A 24,778-nucleotide genomic window follows, 5' to 3' on the forward strand; every position below is an offset into this window, starting at 1 on the left:
GATGTGATGTCAAACTGTGTTAGGATCCAGCTATTGGCTGCAATGGAAAACACATATATATTAACAAACAGTGTAGGCACATGTATGTATGTTAATATATGCATGTATATAGTATAGTATAGTATAGTATAGTATAGTATAGTATAGTATAGTATGGTATAGTATGACAGTTAAGTCCAGTCGCAAATGACTCTGGGGTTGCATACTCATCTCGCTTTACTGGCCAAGAGAGCCGGCGTTTGTCTGCAGGCAGTTTTTCCGGGTCATGTGGCTAGCATGACTAAGCTGCTTCTGGTGAAACCAGAGCAGCGCACAGAAACGCCCTTTACCTTCCTGCTGGAGTGGTACCTATTTATCTACTTGCACTTTGACATGCTTTCAAACTGCTAGGTTGGCAGGAGTAGGGACCGAGCAACGGGAGCTCACCCCATCGCGGGGATTCGAAACGCCAACCTTCTGACCAGCAAGTCCTAGGCTCTGTGGTTTAGACCCCAGCGCCACCCGTGTCCCTTGGGGGGCAGGTACCTATTGCTAAATTAGTGTGTGGATTCTTGCTCCTTTGGGAAGAAGAAGGTGTCTCTGCTGCATTTTTGTTATACCAGTTGATGCAGTGGTACTCCAAAACTTAAAAAGGAGTCTCAAGGGCTTCAGGCCAAAGGAGCCAGCATTTGTCCACAGACAGCTTTCCAGGTCATGTGGGCAGCATGACTAAACCCTTCTGGCACAACGGAACACTGTGACAGAAACCAGAGCGCACGGAAATGCCGTTTAGCTTCCCGCCGGAGTGGTACCTATTTATCTACTTGCTCTTTGACGTGCTTTCGAACTGCTAGGTTGGCAAGAGCTGGGACAGAACAACGGAAGCTCACCCTGTTGTGGGGATTCGAACCGCCAACCTTCCAATCAGCAAGCCCAAGAGGCTTAGTGGTTTAGACCACAGTGCCACCTGCGTCCGTATAGTATAGTATAGTATAGTTTAGTATAGTATAGTATAGTACAGGTAAATCTTTCTGTTGGTGGAAAAATAGCAACCAAGCCTAATCAGCTGTGTAGCATTAATTCCATCAGTGCTCATTCCTCCATTGAAATTTGGCAATTTTCACCAAAATTCCATTGAAATGCTTTTTGTTTTGTTTTGTTGCAAGCATGGCTGTTTAAATTAGTTTTTGTTTTTCCTTGTGCTTGTGCCTTTGCTGCAAAACTATTTGGGTGTTTTCACAGAGTGTCATCTTTTCTGTGACTGTCCAAATGAATATCGTTTGAGAGAAGAGATTTTATATAAATTGGATTAATGAGTGTAACATCTGTTCACCGAATGGTATCTTTCACTTTTCCTGCAAAAGAAAAATCTGTTTCAGGTGTTTTAGGAAACTAAGCTATGCTTTGTTATTTAATTCTTCCCAAAATAAAAATAGTAATTTTTCAGCCACCAGATTCTATATTCTATGGCTATAGTTGTTAATCTGTTAGCAAAGAACATTAATTAAGAATGCACAGAGCAAGCCCTAAAGTAACATGCATATATGCATTAGAAGTATCATCATACTATAGTGGGAAGGCTGAATACGGAAAAAAGGCTAGATCAATGTGTGATATCTTTTTCTTTTTTTTTAAATGCTGCCCCTGCCACCTCCCACATTTTGGCATTGCATGTTCAGCCTAATCTGCAAATGCCAGCTTTGGGTTTCACAAAGTGGATTCTAATAAATGTTGTATATTGCACCCATGTTTTCTTTACTATTTTAAATTATTAGAACACATTAGAATAATTTGCATGTTCTGAGTCTGCTTTTAACTGTAAACAGAAGCACAAATCCATTTATATCACAATAGTAATTGACTTAAATGGGAAGCCCCCAGATTTTTTAAGGACTTGATGACAATATTGGCAAACTTGTTGAGAACGAAAGAAGAGCCGTTCTTAGAAGAGCTGGATGAGGCCAGTGGCCCATCTTGTCTAGTGTCCTGTTCGCACAATGGCCAGCTAGATGCTTCCTGCCTGTTTGGGCTAGTTATTGTCAAAGAGGAGCAGCAATCTCTGGAGATTTACTACAGTGTATGGTTTATTTTTTGGGGGGAGTGTTCAATGAGGCCACAAATATTTTCTGAAATTGTCAGTCATTGTTACTAAAGGGGGGGGGCAGAGAGAATGCTGAAAGTAACATAGAATTGTAGAGTTGGAAGGGACCACAAGGGTCATCTAGTCCACCCTGGCAATGCAGGAATCTTTTGCCCAATGTGTAGGGCTCAAACCCATGGTCCTGAGATTAAGAGTCTCATGCTCTACTGATTGATCAATCCCAATTATGTTTTATTGATTTTGTACTATTTATTTTTACTATACTTAGTGTATTTATACTCAGGAGCAGCCAAACATGGTGGCGTGTAGCTGTATAGCAATCTAGACGACAGCATTGTTTCCTCTTACCTGGATGATGCAGGGATGGGCAGGTGCGCTAGTGGAGCCAACCCACTTCTGTCAGCCCACCTGCACAGCTCTGACCTCTCTGGCACTGCGCCCTACCCCTGCCCTGTCCTTATGAGGGGCACCAGCGCTGCTGTTTGGAGGGCAGCATTGCAGCTGTTCCTGCTTACACTGTTCTCACAAATGCCTGAGGTAGCTCACAACAGTCAACAAAGCAAACATATCATAGTTCTCAAATCCACCCCTGTATTCTTCTGAAGTCCTTCACTGATGTACCGTACTTCTCCAGGGTAGTGGAGACTGGCAGATGGATGGATGGATCCAGCAGCATGAATAAGGAGTTAGGATTACAACCTTACTGCTGCAATAGGTTGAAGAAGAAGCAGAAGCAGAAGCAGAAGAAGAAGAAGAAGAAGAAGAAGAAGAAGAGAGGATCTTATAATGATAAAATCCCCCAGGAGTTTTGAACACATTCACGTTCCCAGTGGCATCATTTGATACACAGGAGTGTCCAAATTTGGGAATTGAGCTCATTAAAAAAAAACTCTCTTTCTTTAAACTAGAACAGAAAAAGCTTTTATCCCTGAGTTCAATATTGAGCTGAGAGCTTTCCCATCATTTACAATTGTGATAATGACTTTATTCAGCATACTGCAAAAATTAACAGTTAAAAAAAGAATTTTTACTGAAAATTGATAGGTGCAAGTTTAAATCTGTTTTAGGAAAGCAAAAGAAGTTGCTTATTCACTTTAGATATTCTGGATTTTATTTGCATTTATTGAACTTTCAAAGTAACCTTTGAGCAGAATGCTCATTTTGCATTATGACTTCTAGGCATCATGTATATTTTTAAGACTAAACAATGCACATTGAATTAGGGAATTCATAAAACTTAATCAGATCTGGGACCTGTACCCTATCACTGATAGCACCAGGAGAAGTGTTTAATTAAGTCCCATGTTTCTACAAGATAGCTTTTTGCTATTCATTAACTTTGCCAAGTCATGTATAAGGAGCAATCGCAGGGAGCTTGCAGCTTTCTAGTGCCCAGTGCATTCATTTCCACCACTAAAAGTGATAACTAGAAAAGGCATTAACATCCTCTACTAAAGATTTCATTGTCAGCAAATATGAGACCTCTTCAGGTAAAGGTGCAAAGGGCACCTTTGCCCTGCCCATTTGATGCTTTGTCCATTTAAGCTGAATGTCAGAAGAAGTCTGCTGTCTGTTTTTTATATGGTTACCAGTTCGAACAGTTGTTTGCCACTTTGCTCATTCCAGGGGATGGATGACTTTGCTAGGAAAAGTAACCAGATCAGTTGCTACGTTTGTGTAATTTCACTATTCTAACATTATTGGAACAGCACTGGAAGGATTCAGTGGGAAAACAGCAACTTCACCACTCCCATAATGTAAATGGCAACCCTAGATGTGTGATGTGATGCACAATGGTCAGATGTATGCTCCAAAATCACAATCGGTTGCACTGTGAAATCAAATGACCCTGGACAATTGTACTTATATTTAAAGAGCACCCAGGTGAATCGCTCTCTTCCCATCCTAAATTGGAAAGTTTATACTTTGGCACAGCTTTTCTGTATTTGATATGTGCATATTAATTTACCTGTTTATTTTAGTTATTTTTGTTCAGCGCCTTAATCAAAGGCAGCTAACAAATCTGAAGCAACAGAACCTTTAAAGCATCAATAAATAAAACAATTGGCAACAGAAAGCAAATTTAATAGCAGCATCAAGTCAGGTTGAAAGCAGAAAAGTGCCAGATTCGGGGGTTCGGTTAATAATTTAACTAGGAGGGAACCACTGTCAGGAAAAAGCACCAAGGCAAAAGCCAGCTCCAGATGGCTGGAATGCAAAACAGGATGTTGTTGTCTTCCAATGTACTGCTGGGGAAAAGGTGGAGCCTATTCTCTGTACTGAGCACCGGATGTTAGCTCAGAGTGTCATGTGACCTGTGCTGGAAGTACAGGGGAGGAGTTGTGACTCTTCTGATGGAGACTGAAGGGTGCAGTCGCATTTCTATGTACTGCTGAATGACAGGAATAAAACATGTAAATAGGACTCCTGTCTGTCTCATTTCCCCTCCCTGGGGAGAATGCAGGGAGGGAGAGAAAAGCAGAGTAGCAGAGGGTGTGTTCTTCACGTCTGACTGATGAGAAGAATCGCCGAGTTATGACCTTGCCTGCCGGGAGACGCAGCAGAGAGGTCATCAAGTATCCAGCTTAATTGCCTGGGGGAGGCCAGTTACCTCTGACTGTGAGCTGAGATACTAACAACCACTTATGCTGGGCTGTTTGGGGTGCATGTACATTTTGTTATCTGGCAGCCCTACCTAGGTAAATACTGTAAAGCTTTGTGCAAAATATAGTTATGAATCCATGGGACTGAGCATATTCACAATATGCTTCATTCACAAGAACTGGTAACGGGCAGTAGAGCAAAGATTTAAGTGCTGAAAGATGAAAGGCTAGCTTACATGCATTGCAACTATTTGAATCACAATCACAATCACAATTCCAGGAATGAACGTGACACAAAGTATCTAATATGCAATGTCTAAGTGAGACATGACATCACGGAACTGCCTGTGTGTGTGTGTGTGTGTGTGTGTGTGTGTGTGTGTGTCCGTCCGTCCGTCCCTCCCTCCCTCCCTTAAAAACTGTAGAAAGCCTGGCCTAATCCTTTCAAAGTTGCCACTTTTGAGTATTTTAAAGGTGGGAGCATTTTATAGGTCCATGTCCTTCACACATGAGATACACTTAGCAATTATTCCATGAGCATTTTTTGTGCCTTTAAGATATAGAAGAAATTCTATGGTTACAATGATTATGGAATACTCCTCTTACTGCACAGCAGCAACAGTATTTTCTATGAACATATTGGATAGTTTGTGTCAGTATTAGAATATCTTGTGTCTCCTTGTTGCTTGGAACTGATAAAATTGCATCTTCCAGCAATGTTTGCATATCACGTGACATTGCCTACTCAGTTTTGCTTACATTGTTTTGTTCAACCTGACTTCTGTTTAACCTTCAAGTTGACAAGTTAGAAGAAAATAATAAACATTTTGTGCTTTCCCTGAACATCTAGGCTCTGAGAAGTGTCCCTATAAATTACTGGGTTCATCCTTTTTAGCTGGCATATGGTTATATTTAAAGTTGTTTTCTGTCTCTATAGATAACTTGCACCATAAATCCCTGGAGTTTTATGTAACCAAATTAACTCTGAGTAGTCGAAAGAACATGATAATGACTCCAGTGCACACCATATCATTTCTGTATAATGATAATCTGCCTGTCGGTCTATCATCTATTCCAGGAACACCCAAGATAGTGCCCTCCAGATGTTGCTAGACTACAGCGCCCCTCATCTGAAGATCTGAAGGGCACTCTGTTGGCTATCTTTGACCTATCCATTTATGTTGCCATGTTGACAATATTATATTCTTATTTGTGGAATGTGAGTAGACCCTAGCAATTGCAGAAATGTGAGTAGGCCCTAGCAATTGCAGAAATGTTGAGTTGCATCCCATGTCTTCATCTGGATTCAGAACAGTTGGTTGTGATGCAAACAGAAAGGTCAGAAAGGGGCGTCAGCTATAGGGGGGGTGGAAGGGGCTTCGGCCCCCTCAATATTTGTGAGGAGGGGGCTGAGTCCCCTGCCGCCGCTTGGTGAGCATGGGGCGCTGGGCAGGATGTGTGGAGAGTGAAGATCACCCTCCGTGCTCCCCATCCCCTGCTGCCTCTGGGAGAGCACTAGTGTGCTGGGTGGGGCGGGACATGTCACATGATACCGGCCTCCCTCAGTGTTGGGAGCAAGTCGGCACCCCTGCTGACACATGTGGGTTGCCTACCTTCTTCAGCTGAGAAGAACAAATTATTGTGCACAAAGGCCTGTGACCATCCTGCCTTCTCTCCCAGCTGCCAAGCACAGCAAGGCTGCAGATGCGCTGGGGGCCTTCCACTCTATAAATCCCCATTGATTGGTAGCCAAGGTTTGGATTAGTTTAGTCCTTGGTTTAGTCCAGAGGTTTGCAGCTACCACCCCCTTAAAAAAAAAATACTCAGCCCCCCCCTCCGCCTGGAAATCTACCTTCTGTAAGTGAGCAAAAACAGAGACAAATTTGCATTCTTTTATATTTCCACCTACATCCTACAACATCATAAAGAAAGATGTTGTAAATAGGCAGACAAGCTGTGATCCGCTTCCTGGGCCTGGGTGAATCCGAAAAGGGTTCCCCCAAGCCCAGGAAAACCCCTTGCCTCCAGCACGACCACTGGATTCAGGCGAAGCTTTGTTGCTGTCCCACAACAGTGCCCAACATTGTGGTCAGCGTCACCACACAGCAGATAAAACAAGTACAAACAGCTTTTCAAAAATGTCTTCTCTTTTTCCTTTACACTTCCTCCGTTCCCCTATTTTCATTCAACGCCTCCCAATTGCACCAGAGTCTCCTACTGCCCCCCAGGATTGTCCCGGCACCCCCAAGGGGTGATATCTATCACCTACTTTGGGAAATGCTGGTTTAGTCAGCAGCTGAGGTTCAGTTGGAGCCCTAGTCTAACTGTAGTGCTAGGGCTCAAAACTGTTTTTTTTAAAGTTCCGTTAGACATTAGTATGCAAAAAGAGTTAAGTAATGATTCTGTGAAATCATTTGCAATGCACTTTATCTTTGCAATGCATTTACCATGCTAAATATATGTGCACCCCCTGCCTGTTGTCAGTTTACCTGTTGTATCTGTAGCATGTCAAAGTAGTCGTTGTGTGGCCAGGGTAAGGGAGGGTATCTCTCCAGGGTGCTTAGTGGAAGTATAGTGTCATCATCAATCCAGATTTATTAGTCAACAGACCATAATATATGCCAAATGAAGGATAGGTCAAAGGAAAATATATTCTACAGATCTATTTTAAAACAACAATTCTGTGTATCAAAAATTGTAGGTTGAGCTTTAATAAAAATGTTTATCCACTGGCATTAACCCCATCAAGGAAAAAAAGAAAGCAGCAATTTATTGAATCTTCCAGGAAGTGTCCTTGTTAAGGGAAACAGCAAGCATTCTCTTGTACTTATAAAAATTGCAATAAAAAAACATATGTGCAAGAGATTCCGTTTCACTCGAAGACATTTCATGAGAGGTTATTCTTTGAACCAAAAATGACATAGCATGACATCTAGTCAAATAGAATACGTTCTCATGTAATTGGCAAAGATAATGGTCTCAAACTGGGAGTAATCCTTCACATTTAGCATACACAATGATGAGCCAAAGGAATTACAGATAGCATGTCAAGATCAATAGCTCAAATCCTTCACCCCAAAGAATGGCTCTCAGAAAAAAGTAGACTTTTTCCATGAAGAAGTAAATGGATCTACTAATGTTGGAGCAGGATGGGATTTGATAGAACTATTAGGACAAAGAAGAAGTCAGTATCTTAGAGCCAATTTCCAGGACAGGTTTGTCAAGCAACACACTTTGGAGAACCCAAAAATCCTCTCAAAAAGTTGCTCAGAGTCTATGGAGGGATGGAAACAAGTAATACAGCCACTCTGTAGAAAAATTGGATTATTAACTTATTCTGAGGTATCGGAAGAGCTGCAAGAACAAGGGGAAAGGTGAATAATAATAAGTATAGTGTGTTAATTTGATTTTAGATGTAATAGGGGGGAGGGGAGTTCACTTACGTTTATATTAGAATTTGTGAATCCAAAGTGCAGGTTCACAGCTCAAAAGCACTCCACCATTGTGTCTAGACTGAACAATCTTGTTTGCAATTACTGTGGGGAGAATAGTCCTTCCCTACTACTCACATCTGCTGCTGCGACTAAAAGAGACTGGGGGTTTGTAGACAATAGGCGCTCCTTGGTGTTCCTTGCCTGCCCTGCTGTGACCAGAGAGTCTGTTAAGAACTAGAGGGTGGGGAAGTAAGTCTTTTCCGTTTTCCTTCTCTGCAGCCCTTCTTCCAAGTTCTTGTTGGTTACTGGATTTCCTCCGCCCCAGGAGTGGAGTTAGGCGGAATGTAGAAAGGGAAGAGGGGCTCTGCCTGTCAAAACTTTACTGGTCAGAGACTGTAATTATAATAAAATCCCGGGTCACTGATTGTTAAGAAGGCCAGCCGTCTTGGAGAATGTCAGGCGAGCCACTCAAAAAGTGTGCATTGTAATTGAATTTAAAATTCACCTAATTTGTCTATCACTTTGCAGAAACACATTTACTCATAAGAATAATTGCCTATCCTGTCTGCTTCTCATGCATACATTTATTTAATTAATGGCTTGTTGTGCATGTAATGTCATAGCATCTGGTGAATGACACAGATTGATTAAGCTTTCCTCTTCATAAAGCCCCATTAGCTGAAATTGGTCCACTAGTATGAATTGGGAATATTTGGCAGTCTGCAAAACTGATTAATCCAACACATGAGATAGCATTTTTACAAACATTTTTAATGTTCTGAGTCAAATTTATAAATCCTGATTGCTTAGCTCAAATAATTTGAACATAAGGGAAACCTAAGATAGGTATCAAAGAAGAAGCCTGTGTCTGATTGTGGGGTGCAGTGTTTTTCCCCACAGAAGTGGACAGAGGCTTTTGGGTGAATATAATGGCTGTTGAAGGGTGCTAGAATCTATGCACATTTACCATTTAAGTACCAAAAACATTGTGGGGCAGTGTCAGTTTGTTTAACCAATCTAAGCACAAATAAAGGTGCAATAATAAAAGATGCACATTTTTTTGCTCTTAAATAAATATTTGCTAATTTTTCAAACTGGTTTTGTAATTTCCATTTCTTAAAAGACCCACCCATTTTGGTGCTTCATTTTGTATCTCTGTCATGAAGTAATGCATGAAAAATGCTTACATTTTCTTGAATACTCACCATAATAAAGTGTTTCAGTTTATTGTATTCTTTAATGATTCTGACAGTAGCTACTTTCTTCTCCATAGAAGTGAACTGGATTGATTCCTTTAAAGGAATAAACATGGAGAACAATTGCTGTGTTTGAATGCAACACAAAGACATAGTTTAGTGCCACATGAAATGAGCCCTGGGTTGAGTGCTCCCTTCCAGTCTGGCCACAAGGAGACTGGAAGAATCCATTTCTGTTTTAAACTGAACAGTTTGTTGTTTTATCTGAACTGGGACTCACTTGTTAGTTTAATGTTTGTCTAAGCAAGTCAGTAGCAAACCATTGTTTCTAATCCTAGTTTGGTTGTATAAACCATAGTTTATGGTACCTGCATCTGCAGCTCCCTGAGAGGGGGCACAAGAGCCAACTAGTGTTGCTAAACCATTGAGCTATATATCAAACATTGTGTGGGAAGGGAAAATACACACAGATATGCAGGGACTACACATGATTTTTAAAAAATGTGCATTTACTATTATTTTGATAGGGCAAGAATAGTTCATGAATCCATGATCTACACTGATGTCTGAAAAACTGCTGTACTGTCATTATTTACCAGCAACCATTGGTTGTACTGTTAAGCAGCAAATGGAAATTGTTTCCTTTCTTTTTAAAATGTGGTTACAAAAACTTTGAACCACCCTATGAAGATGGGCACTTGGCTTGCCACAGAACTTGTAAGGCTTCTGAGCCCTATCAGGAGAGATATTTGGCATTGCCATCTTCGTTAGTAGATATGCCAGATATTATATAAAGGCAAGACAGCTAATAACATTTGGATATACTTTAGTCGAAGAGTAATTCTATCTGTCATATTTGTTCTAGAAAATGCCATTCCACTATCTTCTACTTGACACTGACAAGGGCTGTTTGATACTTTTATTTTTGTCAATGTGCCATTCCTGGATTAACAGGTTGAGGTCACAGGTGGTGCAAATGGATTAATGAAAGAAGCAGAGAGAAAAGTTTAATTTAGTATTGGTGTTGGAATGAAAGCTATTTCCCCACTTAGAAACATGCCTCAGAAAAAGTGCCTAAGGGGCCATTATGGATTTATAACAAGGGTTATGATTATTTTCCTTTTGAATGATAGAACTCCAGATTCTCAGAACATTGCCCTCTATACATTCTGTGAATGTGTCGACGGGGAAACGGGGCTGTTTGTGCTGGCCCACCACCCCTGTTCCCACTGGCTCCACCTTCAGATCTTTCTGGGTTCAGGAGATTTGAAGAGGGGACCTACATGCGCTCAGTTCCTCCATGCAATCAGGAATCTTACTTGAAAGTGCGAAGGTTCCTCCTCCAGAGCTTCGACCCAATGCACTGTGATCTGGAACAGTGAAGCTGGCAGGGACAAGGTCATTGTGGATGCGTCCAGCACATGCAACCACTATTAATGACCCATCCCTTTGCCCCCTTCATGCATTCCTGTAATGTGTGGAGGCAACATCTGAAGAGCATAATCTGTGAGCCTAATTGACACTGCATTCCTGTAGAAGTGTATTCAGAGGCAAATTCCCTTGTGTTCAGTGGGAGTTACGCCCAGGTGAGCGTGTATATGATCACAGACTAAGTGTAGCTCAGAGGAGCATCTCTATGAACAGTCTTTGCTTCTCATGCTTGCTGAGTTTTCTTTGGTATACACTTTTATTAAATGTGAGAACTTTGTGTTGAAATACTGTGTAAGCATGGGTTTCCTTTGCATTTTCATTAACATGCTTTAGGTAGGAATAGAAAAGACCTTCCTCCAGTTGAATCTGGAAAGCGCTTCAGTAAAACCATTTATTTGAAAGATAGATAGAAAATAAGTAGTTACACCCCCCACCCACAAATCCCAAGCTGAACTCATACCCCGCAAGTGTCCCAGAAAAGCTGGGACATCCCATTTTTTCCTGTGAGAGCACGATGGGCCTTCTGGTAACCGTGAACTTGCACGATTTCGCACCAAGTTTTCCGGGGTTGCGACCTTCCACAGCATCCCAGCATCTGGGGTGCCGTGAAAACATAGCTCTGAAAAGTGCATCGTTTGGGCTCTGTGATCTCGCACAGATCACATGACTCATGTGGGAACACAGATGGGAAGATGCACGTCCCAGTTTGGGTATTCAACATGTTGGAGGGTATGTGAACTGCTTTTTAACAGGTAAGGTCCTGTTTTTGCCAGTAGATGAATTCTCTCTTCTTCTTTTTTAAGACTAAATGCCGCTTTCTGCGTTATATCTTTATTCTGAATATAAACAAATGGAAAAGAGAGGAGGATTTCTAGTTACCAACTATGTATGCTATTTATTACTGTTGTATTTAATACTGTAATTCCCCCCCCCCCAAAGAATACTGTATAAAATTTCTCCCTTCGCCTTCGAAAGATGAGCTTTGCTGGAAAGCTATTAATTACTGTAGAACATTGACAGTTAGGCTGAGTAGGCTATTGGGTTGTTACTATTATTGGAAAATTCTATTTCAGTTATTCTGCATCAAATCAAGTTGAAGGATGGCCTATATTTCATCAGCTAAGATGTGATTTTCCTTCCACAGGCTGTACTCAGGCAAGAAACTTGAATAGATGACAGCCTTAAGCGAGTGGTCTGTGCAGTGTGTTTTCTAGATGCTTGTTATTAAATATTTTCAGATTTGCATATCAAGGAAAAGACCCTTGCTCATCTGATGAGCAGAGATTAAATCCTGCTGCTTTGGGTGCAGCATCTTGTTCCTTGTTGGGAGCAGCATTGCACAGCCAATGCAGAATTAAACCCTGGTCTCTTGCCCGTCAGTGGCGGGTGTGGTTTGGGGAAAACTGGCCTAACTGGACCCCCTTCTACAAAAGGTGAAGGAAAAGTGAAAGAAGACCCCGCCGTTTGCTCCAGTCCTCTGTCCTGCACAGAGGCTTGGGGAAAATGGCCGTGTCTTCAGGGCTTTTGCAGGAAGGCAGAAGCACATAGTGTCTTTTTCCCTTTTCTCCCTTCAGTCCCCCAAGATATACAGAGGAACTCAGGGTAGGAAGAGAGGCAATGGCTAGAAAGGCCCAAACATGTGGGCCTCTGCTCTTTCATTTTGATTCTCAATTCAGTATTTAGCAGTCCGTCTTCTAGTAAATTTGATTGTGGAGACAAGGGGTGGGTGGGGGGAGGGAAATGCTTGCTTTGTGACTGCATTCAGGATTTCTTCCTCATTCATATTAGGCAAATTACCTGCTATTGACGCCTGCTGTCTGCACTTGATGCAGCTAAACTCGCACAGAGGAAAATTTAATTATAAGTGTGGACAGTTCCAAGCCATAAAAATGCCATTCTAGTATTTCCGGATAAACAGCCTTTTCTTTTCTGTTGCATAAAAGAAAATGTACATTATGTTCAGAGTATGAAAGTATAAGATTTTTGCTTTTAGTGTACATTTTGCACATCAAATGGATTTTCAGGTGAATAAACCCCTACTTGAAGAAGTGGCTGTAGAAGAGAACAATTGATTGGAATATCTTGGGAACATTATGGATCAGGGTCATCTCTTGAGTTGTATAAGAAAAGCGTAGACAAAAGAACATAGGAAGGACATCTCCAGATAGGAAGCAATTATCTAATTTTTTAAAAAAAGTTTAGTGATTCTGATCTCATTCACTATGAGGATTGTATGACCTAGACATTTAAATACAAGCTTGGAAAGCTAACACACCTGGCTACGTATTCTTGGTTTATCCCTGCTGAAATTAATATGGAAAGCTTTGGTGGTAAAAATGAATGCCTCACATCTCGTTAAATCATATTCCTGTTGTTTTCGCCCCTTTTGCTTAAGATTGAATTTCGATTAATTGGATTTGGATTTGCATAAATGTTTATTATTTTTGAGACTTGTACGTTATAAAATCAGCCTGCATCTGTCATTGTAGTAGATAGGATAGGAACTTCCAAGATGAAGAGATCTGGTAAATGGTCCCTGCTGGTAAATTAAGATTTTCTGTGGACTTCCCTTCCTCCTTTTAACTTTAGAAAACATTTAATTGCCATCAGAGGCTTGTGGCATCAGGACTCACAGTAATGAGGGTAGGAAGCCAAGAGGAGAAGGCAGATATTGATACCAGTAGAACATATTGGAGACAAAGATCAAGAGGAGAGAGGGGAGTTGAAACCACCACTTTACAAGTTATCTTTAAAAAGCTACCTTTAGTTTTCTTCCTCTTTTACTTGCAAATACACTAAATATTTCCTCATTTTCATTTCTGTTACCCTTCCCTTAAATACTACCACTTAACAATCAAGGCTAAAGTTCTGAGCCCAGCGAAAGGGTGTACAGTATAGCAATGGATAATTAACATTCATTTTTTGAATGTAGTTGAGTGGTTCAATGAAATGCATGTCTGAAAGCAGCTTAGGATGTAAATGATGAGCACACAAAGTGAGCCTTGCCAACTTGTTGTGCTATACTAGCTTGTCGCCATGTTCCTGTAATGTCCAAAGTCACTGTGTTTCCTTTGGCAAGAGCGAACAATGCCACTGACTATTTCCCAAATGCATCCCTGAGTTTTAGCAGGGTCAGCTAGATTCACCTTTCAAATGCAAAAATATACAGTACAGACCAGTTTTTCTTATATAAGATAAGCTTCAAAGTCTTTATGCAAGGGAGACCTCTGCTCTGCTGTTAGTTTTCCCAGTAGACTTCTTTGAATGGGACAGTAAAAAAATAGCATACTCTTGAGTGGTACCCTAACATGATTTAATTTGATCCATGTAAAAAAAATCAAATTAAGCAACGAACCTTGCTTTTTCCGTGGGGAAAACACAAACTATCTGATCCATCCCCAGCTCTTCCACTAGGTGGCAATAATTAGATTCAGAACAAAATCGCATTTCAAATGTCAAAAGCAGTGACTTTTTTTTACCCATATACAATATTGTTAATAGCCATTAAGAGTGAAAGATGCAAACTTTTTTGGCAGCTAGAATTATATCAAAATAATGTTAATTGGTTTCATAATAATAATAATGTTAATTGATTAGGTATTAAAAATCCTTGTTCATTCACCAATACGTTTAGAAAAATATGAATATTCTTGTCCAAAGTAATTTTTCAGGCTGATTCATATGTCTAGGGAATCACCCACTAACAGTACCTCAGTTTCATCAGGATTGAGTTTCAGTTTCAATAAAGTACATTATTTGTGGATGAAAGCAATTTATGGAGTTTGTCACCACTTGTTTTAATTGAAAATGAAGGAAAAAGCAGTTATGTGAGTCATGGTGCCCAGTGGCCATTCTGGGACATTATAAAAGTACAGAAGGAGAGAAAAGCATGGTAATTCACTGGTGAAATTCAGTTGTGATTATCTGGCATTCAAAATGGTGTTTTTTTTTAAAGAATAATGTCTCTTGTATTAATGAACTTATTCAACTCCTCTTTTTCTATTTTCCTAGGTCCGTGTATTTACATTTTCTGTTGGTCAACATAATTATGACAAGGGACCCATACAATGGATGGCCTGCAAAAATAAAGGTATTGTGCACTTATTTCTCTTTATTGCAGCAAAATAGCACGGACACTGAATCAAATGAATGCCCTAAAATCACTTGTTGAAATGAAGCATTTTCAGTAGGCAATGAAATATCAGAACGGTAGGTGTTCCTGACTGATTTTGTAGAAACAGCCTTCTAGAGTGCTGGTATCACCCACTGAGAAGCCTGTTTTATCTTTTGTATTTCAGGTTACTATTATGAAATTCCTTCTATTGGTGCCATAAGAATAAACACACAGGTACGTTTGCAAGAATTTATAGAACAGCAATCATATTTGAAAGTCTTGCCTGAGAACCAGTCACCACAATAGCTCACAGGGCTGTTTTTGGACACATTTTCTTGGGTGAGGCCTCTCAGCAAAACATTTTCACTTTGGTTTATTTTGCACAAGACTGATTCCAGATAAATCTGTAAGAATTTCTGTGACAGAATATCCACTGAGCGACTCTCGGTGCCTTTATATAGATCCGGAATGGAGAACTTGTGGTGCTCCAGATGGTGCTCAGCTCTAGCTTCCATCAGCATCAGCCCGCATGACCAGTGGTTAGCGATCATGGGAGTTGTAGTCCAACAACATTTGGAGGGCCACACGCTGCTCCTCCCTGGTATAGATGTTAAACCATATTATGTAGGGCTGGAAAAGAGATCCGAAATGCCACTCTGTGGTTACAGTTCTGCATGTCGGAGAAGAACCACTGCATTACCGTACCTCAAATTCAGAGACACTCCAGAAGGATACTGTGAGAGAGGCCTCAAAAGCTGCTGAAAGATCAGAGTGAATCAGCAGGGCCACACTTCCTCATCTCTCTCCCAGTAGAGGTTATGAACCAGAGAATTTAGAGCTTTCTCAGTCCCAAAATGGCCCTGGCTTTGCATGAATGTTGAAGTCCCCCAGCATGGGTGCTAGGGGACAGTCCTGCACAGCACTTGAGACCACCTCTGTCAATTCAGGCACAGAACTTTGTCCTACCTCCAGGACAGCCCTTCACATCCAGGGCACAGGCTTACTAGTGTGAGAGATGGATTTGATGCATAAGAATTCTCCTTCTTACACTGGTATTTCCAGCTTGGGTGATCTAGCCCCCAATTCATCCACAAAGGTCTCTCTAATGCACTATCAAATGATGGATCTGGAGTTTACCAAAGGCACCACCTGGAAGCTGAGATGGTCACCCAGGTTGTGATAACTGAAGGATGGATGGCCCAGAAAAGATCACAGCTGTCAAATGTACAGTGGTACCTCGTGTTACATACTGCCCCCCCCCATGAATGCTGCAGGTTACATGCTCCACTAACCCGGAAGTAGATGCCCCTTGTTGCGACCTTTGCCCTGGGATGTGAGTGGAAGTTGCACTCTGGTGGCACGGCATCAGCGGGAGGGGCTATTAGTGAAAGCTCACCTCATTACGAGCAGTTTCTTGTTACGAACGGACTTCTGGAACGGAGTAAGTTCGTAACACGAGGTACCACTGTATGTTGGCTTTCCCCCTTACCTGTTCTAAACCATCCCACACTGGTGGTAACCTTCAACTCAAGACTACAAATTAGCATGCCCCAATCCATCCCCCAAAATACGATCTCCCAAACCTGGGTGGCCCAACTTTTCATAGCAATTGGGCTGCAAGAGTACTTCAACACAGAACCCGTGGGCCACACACTGCCTTGTCATGTGGGGGTGGCGGAGATGGGCAAAAATTTGGCACCCCTCCCCAAAGCCCTCACGCTGCCTTCCAAAAGGCTAAGTAAGACACTTGGCTAAAAGTCAGATAGCTGTTTATTTCCTTCTGTCTGGTTCCCTGTAACTTCGCTTCTTGCAGTGAGGGAACCGCCAGAAGTCCTTGGAGGTCAGGGTCTGGGCTGAGCGATGGGAATGAAGACTCTCCTTCTGGTATGCAGGTCCAAGGCCATGTTAGGTCCAACACTTTGAATTGTGTTCAGGAACATACCGGGAGCGACTGATAGTCCCTTCCATGCCTTTACCAGGCTCACATCCCAGCCTTCCACACATCACTTTCATCTCGTTCTCCCACAGAGGGAAAGCCCCATCTCAGACAATACTCTGCGCATCTATCAGCTCCACTTTCCCATTTCTCACCCAGGCAACTGCCCCTAGGGTTATGGCGCAACAGAGGTTACTTTTTAGAAGGCTTTGCTCCTGCGTTTTACTCGTGGACTTAATGAAAAACAAAAACATTTCTCAGTCAACTGACTCAATGTTTGTTTTGACAGGAGTACTTGGATGTTTTGGGGAGACCAATGGTTCTGGCTGGGAAGCAAGCCAAGCAAGTCCAGTGGACTAATGTTTACTTGGATGCCCTGGTATGATGCGCGCTGCCATGACATAGCAAAAGAAAGTATACTTTGAATATAAAGTCTTAATAATTAAAATTATTTATTTGCATGTCAGTCTTGCAGTGGGGGGAAAAAGTGGCCTATTCAATTTGTTTGATGCAAGTGGGAAGGACTGGATGGGCTCAGGATTCAGGACCATTTCAGTGGAGAGCAAACCAGATTGCAAGAGAGTTAAATTCACCAAGGAGAAATGTAAAGCATTATAGACTGGAAATGGAGTCAAATGCAGAAGCACAATGAGGAAAGGAAGGAGTGCTGGATATTGGCAAGATTGCACCAGCATTTCCAAGAATGACGAGGGAATTGTGTCTGAGATTCTGGGCCACCAAAGGTCACAACAGTTATCAGCAGGAGCATTGTTTTCACTTCATGCTTCTCTATTAATTGCTGTTAAGAGCAGTGCTGTGTTCACTTCTGGGAAGAAGGTTGACAACTTGGAAATGCTTCAGAGGAGACCAAATGAATGGCTAAAAGATCTGAAAGGCACATCTTTCAAAACAGAACCTGAAGGAAGTAGGAAGCTTAGCCTTGAGAAAATAAGAATCTGTGGGTATTTAACCCCGAATATCTTCCATTACTAGGAAGTGGTATGAACAATGTAGGCAAATAATCCTAGGTGTTAAAAAGCTGATTTAGATTTAGGAAGATTTCAACTATGAAGTTCACCTAGCTTTGGAGTTTGTGCAACTCTTTCCCTGAAGGAATGACATATATTTTAGCTTTGAGATACTGTGTCTTGGGACTGGAGATATACTAGATATGGGACAGGGAATCATTTGCTGTCAGGGTCATTCTTAGTCCCATAGGCAATCTGTCAGAGGTTGCCTACTGGTGGGGGGCAAGGACGTGGGCCTTTTTCTTCCCCTTGTGCCCCACTGCATCAAATTCAGCCAAGGGTTGCATTTGGCCCTGGAACCACAGGTTGCCCACCCCTGCACTAGCTTCCCCCTCCAACCCCGATTCCCTGCATGAAAATCACTCATTGTGTACATAGAGGCTGTGGGAGGGGGGAGAACTCTTGTCCTGTTTGACGGTTTCCCACAGACATCTGATTGGCTACTGTAAATGCAGGATGCTGGACTAGATGGGTCATTGGACTGATCCAAAGGGGTCTTCTTACGTGCTTCAAGCACAAGCATCTGTAGTAAGGGAGCCTTTGAGCCTGTAGTTACACACATGAGCTGCAGTCCTGATAATGAAGGCCCCCTTGCTTGATGTCAGGAGGGATGTGCAAAACATCAAGGGTCTGGCGACTAGGCATGCCCCTTCTCTTTTTTAAAAAAAAGATTTTTATTGAAGTTTCACAGATTATATAATAACAAGACAAGACATTAATACAAACAAAAAACAACAAACAAAAAACAAGTATAATTTCAATCCCTTATTTTCTTGTAACTTACTTCCCCGACTTCCTCATACCTCCCCTTTCTGTATTCCAATTTCCGATTTATTAATTCAGCAAATTCTCTCCCTTATTATCCATTTAAATGTTTAGCCTTTCTTTTCTTTTACTTAATCATTACAGCTAGAAACCACATAATTTATAAACCAACGTCATTCTAGCATTCAGTAATTTTACAATGTTTCCTAAGATAGTCCTTAAATTTCTTCCAATCTTCTTCCGCTGTCTCTCTTCTCTGGTCGCGGATTCTGCCAGTCATCTCTGCCTAGTCATGCCCCTTCTCATTGCCCCCATGTTGTTCAACATTGAAGCAAATGAACGACTGAATGGGCCTCGTGTGTGTTTATTGTTTGTGTTTTCAGATGGATACAGACACACATGCATGCATATGCAGGTGGACACACCCTTGTTTGTACCAGACATCCAGAATAAAGTGGTCTTGAGCTGGTAAAGGATCCCTGCAGAGTGCATATTCTTCAGCACTTGGTTGCTATAGTGAAATTAGCCTCATTTTCATCACATGCCTGAATCAAACTGGGGCCATTTTTGTTTTCTTTAACCCTTCTCAAGAGATCACAACCCCAACAGCTTTCTGGCTTTTTAGTTTATCACTGGAAATGTGCAAAAGATGCATGCAGGAAATGGCAAAAGGCTAAGCATTGCCATCAAAAGCTTTTCCACTTAAAGTAAATAGTGCCAATAGTGCCAACAGGTTTCAGTTGTTACTGTGGTTTATATTCTGCAAACCTTGCTCTTATTCTTGGCCACGTGACCAGCTAAAGTTCCATTCTGGTAGGAAATAAGATGCAGTATCTCTTTGGGGGGTTGGTTTTTTTATTTTTTTAAAAATGTAATCAGCTATTATGAGTTCTCTGTGTCAAAGTGGACCAGTTTTTTGTATCATTATAGTTACAATGCTCAGGAGTTCATTGACACTCTTTCTTGGTTGCTGATGAGGTACTTACTGGAAATGTCATGGAGAAAGTTCATATCTTCCTGCACATCCTGTTCTTAAATGTCAGCACTAAAGCAAGAACATGCAAGGAGAAGAGGAAAGTTCTGAACTGGGCCAGTGAATCCAAAACAATATCATTGTGTAACCATTGCTCCACTTCATATTTAAACAAATTCCCTAAATAATGTCCCCCCCCCCAGCAATAAAAAGCAAATAAATTATATGAATATGCTATGACACAAAACAGTTATTCAAAAATGGGATCCCATTTCTTATGGTCTAATCCTAAGCAATCTGCTTCAGTTGTACCCATGCCTAGAGAGTTTTGTGCAGCAACAAATATAGTATAACACCAGTATACTCCCCTTGCCATTAAACTATGATGGTCTCCTTTCTTCTGCATTGCATAGTTGCAGATAATCCTGGGCTACTGTGATTGGCCTTAGAATCACATTGAAGATGTTCCCATCCAGGGTATAATCTCATTGTGCTTTTTAGCATCTCTGCTAATGTCGGGTGGCCCAAATAACGATGCTTTGAGGGCTTCTATCATTTTCCTATGTTCCATGTTCATGGGCAAGGTATTCCTAGACAGTAGAAGAAAATATGGCAGTCTCTGTACATACTTGTGAGACACTCACAGCTGGTTTTGTAGCTGTTTAATGCTAAAGGTTTCATATCTATATTTATCAGTGTGAAGGTGTGTTGTGCAGGGGATTAGAACTCAGAAGCATAGGACCAATGCTTTTTGAAAAAGCCTCCACATACATGGTTTAAACCACAGGTGCATATATTTTCTTTATGAAATTTGTTTTTAAAAATCGTTGTACTTTTTATCCAAATGTGTTTTCGCTATTCATTAAGTTTAAATGAATGATCTGTGCTTGAATAGATATTTCTGTGTTCCGACACAAAATATGGACAAGATCTCCTTGTGATCATTTTCTAGGAACTTGGCTTGGTCATTTCTGGAACCCTGCCTGTCTTCAACTTGACAAAAGACCAAAACGAGAAGCAGGTAGGCGGAGATGGAACCCCAGGAACATGTAAAATTGTTATCCCAACAAGCCAAACCATCTGAACAACTTGACTTTAAACTACTTCAGTGCAGCTGATTACTCTTTAAAACAAAAGTACTTTGATGGACTTGGAATAGCTTGCAAGTTATGGTGACAAACTTTGACTTATAAGCTGCCTTTAGAAATTGATACTTGTGATGTTTTGTGTTGTGTCCAGACCAGAAATAACAATGTCACATTTTATTACCAAATGTCCAACTGGGAAAAAAAAAGGAAATGCAGGTCAAGCTTTTATTCCATAGTGGCTTTTGCCATTGTAACAGTGTGACGGTATCATAAGGAAAATGTAATTGGAGATGAAAAATGGCATTGGAAAGAATGCTGCTAGAACTTGCTTCTTGGCAAAAGGAAGATCAGAGATATTTACAAAAACTCTGGAATGATGAAATGATATCCTAATGTACAATAAATAAAAAGTTTCAGGAATCAAGAGTGGACAGCAAGTCTTGTAGGGTAATTATAATTCTGTTTTCAACAGTGTGTGTTTGTTCCACTTGATTAGGCTGATCAAAATTTCCACAATTTGGAAACTAGATGCCAATAAAAATATTCTAATAGATATCAAGTCTATAGGACAGGGTTCATCTGGCCAGCCAAGCCATGCCACCAGAATGTACCCCTGTGAGTTTCCTATGGCAACAATGCCAGCGCAGAGGGGACATGTGCAGAGCATCAGCAGAGCAAGTGTCTGACATGCTGTAAGTCAGGTTCCTACATTGTTTCCATAACCCTTGATTCAAGGGTACATTGGGGCCCACTGTTTTGATGAGGAGGTGTACAAATATCCCATTTCCAGATTCTCATGGATGTTAGGATTTCTTGGACTACATCTGTACTAAATTTTCAGCTCTATAGTTCATGTGCAGGCATTCCACAAATATTGATACCTGAGCTGCTGCATGTTTGTGTTTGAGCTTCTGTAATCATACAGCTGCTACATTGCTGTTAAATTCTTTGTTAATTAGCAACACTAGAGGTTCACAATGAAAAAAAGAACAAAACTGCTGAAAGGAATGTAGAAAAAGAGAAGGGCAGCTTTCCTGACTGTTCAGTCATCTGAAAACTAACGTTTAAAAAAATCTTTTCCCAGAACCAGTTGATACTTGGAGTAATGGGAGTTGATGTGTCGCTAGAAGAAATAAAAAAACTGACTCCACGGTTTACAGTAAGTGGCTTTCCCCACATCGACTATTTTTTAACTTTTGTTCAAGCTTGAGTAGTGTTCAAGCCTCTCTTCCAGTCTATCTAATATCCTTCTGGCTGGAAGTCAAAAGATTGTTCGCTCTGCTTTCACCCTGTCATTTCCCCTTTTTTCTTCTCTTCTCTGGTGGTGTTTTAGAGTGATTATTGCTTTCCCAGAAAGCTAATATCCAGGGCTTTCCATGAATTGTCTAGTCTGACATAGCTGGCTTCTAGGAAATGGTTGTGTTCCACAGCTTTGAAAGGAGAAGACCTAAGGATACATACTAACCCATCTTTCCACCCAGCTGCCCCAATATAGCTTGCACTGCAAGCGTTATTTCATTGCACATTATGTATACAAACAGGGTTTTTTATTATGACTTGAATAAAAAAGGTAGTTTTGTTTGCGTTTTGGTTAACACCGTTTCCATATTGTCAGCTTTATTGAAGAAAGGTCATTTTGATGCCACAACAGTGGGCAGTACATTATAGTCATGCTTCTTTCTCTCCAGCTTTGTCCAAATGGATACTATTTCGCAATTGACCCCAATGGTTATGTGTTGCTTCATCCAAACCTTCAGCCAAAGGTATGTAAACCTTCTTAACTTCAGTTTGTCCAAAGAGGATGGGAGAAATAAATTAGACCACAAACATCTTTTATATATGAAGACAGAAGTTGTCCTTAGTAATGTCAGATCTGGTTCATGCAGACAAGACCATAGTAAGAGGCCTCTTTCATCAGGCCATCTAATTCAGCATTGAGTTTTCAGAGTGGCCAACCAAACGTCTGTGGGAAGCTGCAAGCAGGACCTGAGGGCAACTGTGTCCTCCCACCTTGTGATTCCCAGCAACCGGCATTCAGAAGCATGCCATATCCTCTTTTAAAGCCAGCCAAGTACACACATTTTTATATGCATTAAGCAATGTGATCCATTAGCTAATACATTATTTTCTCCTCTTGGATGTGGACAGAGAACCTCTCTCTGTGGAACAGTTTAGTACATGTGAATTCCTTTCAACAGAGAATTAGTAATGCCATAAATTCTTCCTCAGAAGACAGTTTGTCCACCAATTCAGCCTTCCTCTGTAATTTATAGTCAGACCATGAGACGCCACCATGAGCATGGCAGTTCTTTCTGTGACTTTATCTTTATACACTGGGATATGTTTGCTCCAAAACCTTCTGCAGTATGTAGAGGTTTCTCCGTAAGGATAGAAAAAATGGACAGGAAATGGCAACGATGATAAATAATTATATATATATAAGGTGATGGTCAGTACTGAACTTCGGGAGGAAGGGCAGGATATAAATTGAATAAATAATATTAATATTACTAAATAATCACAGCAATCCATTTGAGTATTAAGTTGAAGATTAAGTGGAGGACCACCATGTTTCCCCCCAATCTAATGCCATAGCAGAGAGGTCTGTATGGGTTGAAAGTGATTCAACAAATGTGTTGCTATGGCATCAGGCCCACTAAGGTAAGCTAAAAACTGCCTCCAAATGGAACTGGGGGGAGGGGATAATGGAAATTTACCAAAATACACAGCATGTTTCAGTGAAGGTTTTCAGGTACACAAGAATACAGTTTTCCTAGTAAGGCAACGCATCTCAACTTGATATACTTTCCTTGATATACTTTCTTCACATGGGTGGAGGGGCATATGCTTCTCTCTTACCACAAAGTAGGATCTCTTATAAGCACTTCAGGTGTGTATGGGGTCTAGGCATGAACATGCTGATTCACACAATCTTTCCTATCCCGGAGGGGGGGAAGGTTGCTTCTCTACCACACAAACAGGACCTATGAGCTGAGGTACTTTCATGAATCATGCCCACAGATACAAAAGAAAGTGCACACTTGTACAAGCAACTCTTCTTAAGGAAATGCTCTGGGAAAGTGTGAACATGAGTTACGAGATCCCTGGTCACCTTCAGCCTAGATTGTCCACATGGGAATGTAAGAAGAAGCCTGCTGGACCAGGCTTCATCCCTTTTATAAGTTTGTTTCCCTATTTGTTTCCCTGTGGGTTTTCTTCCTTCCTTGTGTACTACCACTTTCCTGAAATATCCACGGTCCCTTCCACCCCTACCTAATCTCTTTCTGTCTTTGTGAGAGAATGAAGGGTTATAGGCTGAACCAAAGTCTTCAGTGACTGATGGATGGGGAATCTTTGGTTCAATCTTTACTGGACACGAATTCCCATCAACTTCAGCCAGAATGGCCAGTGGTCAAGAATTATGGGAGTTGTAGTTCAACAGCATCTGGAGAGGACCACGTTGCTTATCCCTTTCATAGGAAAAGGGACCACCATAGACTAGCTGTGCCAACACAGGAAAGTGCTCTTGGGCCTACTGGAGCATGCTTCTGCATGGAGAACAGCCCACACCGGGGAGATACATCTTACCACTTTAGTGTCTATGTCAGACAAGTGGGAAGGTAGTTTTGAAAAATCTAGTTATTTATTAACAGAATTCTTGAAAATCACAGATATGTGATGGGGCAAGGAGAACCCCATACTAGTTATTAGGTGATGTGATGGAAGTTACCATTTTCCTTGGAAAGCCTCACTGTGCTCCAATCAGATTACAGTTTCTGAGCATTTATTGTAGCCGAATTTTCTAAAAATCAAGGTTATTCTGAAAACAAGCTGTGGCTGTTCAGAACGTTCTTTCAGAATGTTTGTTTTGGTGCCCAAGTTATATTATCTCTCTCTTTTATTATTTTTCACAGAACATTTAAACTCAATATTAAATGTGGCTCTTGGTGTTTGTCTTTAATGGGGTGCATGGTGTTCAGACTGATGTAAGAACTACTTTCTAAAGCAAAGGTACACTATAAATAAAGTTTCCAATCATATCCTGTTGTTCTCTTTAGCCTACCTTTTTAATTGTAGTCAGTAACTCAAGTCCTCTAACATACTAACTTGCAGCATCTTTGTATTCTCTT

At 41.1% G+C, this 24,778-nt stretch overlaps 1 protein-coding gene across 5 annotated transcripts in view; it reads left to right on the top strand.

Annotated features, from left to right (window-relative positions):
* The window catches only part of CACNA2D1 (calcium voltage-gated channel auxiliary subunit alpha2delta 1), a 392,960-nt gene that overhangs the window by 315,421 nt on the left and 52,761 nt on the right, over positions 1-24,778 (top strand). For 4 of the 5 annotated variants that reach the window (XM_082239529.1, XM_082239530.1, XM_082239531.1 and 1 more), the window contains exons 13-18: positions 14,756-14,834; positions 15,043-15,092; positions 17,084-17,173; positions 20,513-20,581; positions 21,733-21,807; positions 22,337-22,411. In XM_082239529.1, coding sequence (XP_082095655.1) covers positions 14,756-14,834; positions 15,043-15,092; positions 17,084-17,173; positions 20,513-20,581; positions 21,733-21,807; positions 22,337-22,411 — 438 coding nt within the window. Of the gene's footprint in view, positions 1-14,755; positions 14,835-15,042; positions 15,093-17,083; positions 17,174-20,512; positions 20,582-21,732; positions 21,808-22,336; positions 22,412-24,562; positions 24,683-24,778 lie in introns of those variants that run through there. The other variant, XM_082239533.1, reaches the window with a different exon arrangement.

The sequence above is a fragment of the Podarcis vaucheri genome, assembly GCF_965113315.1.
Source record: "Podarcis vaucheri genome assembly, chromosome: 10".
NCBI classification, from domain to species: domain Eukaryota; kingdom Metazoa; phylum Chordata; class Lepidosauria; order Squamata; family Lacertidae; genus Podarcis; species Podarcis vaucheri.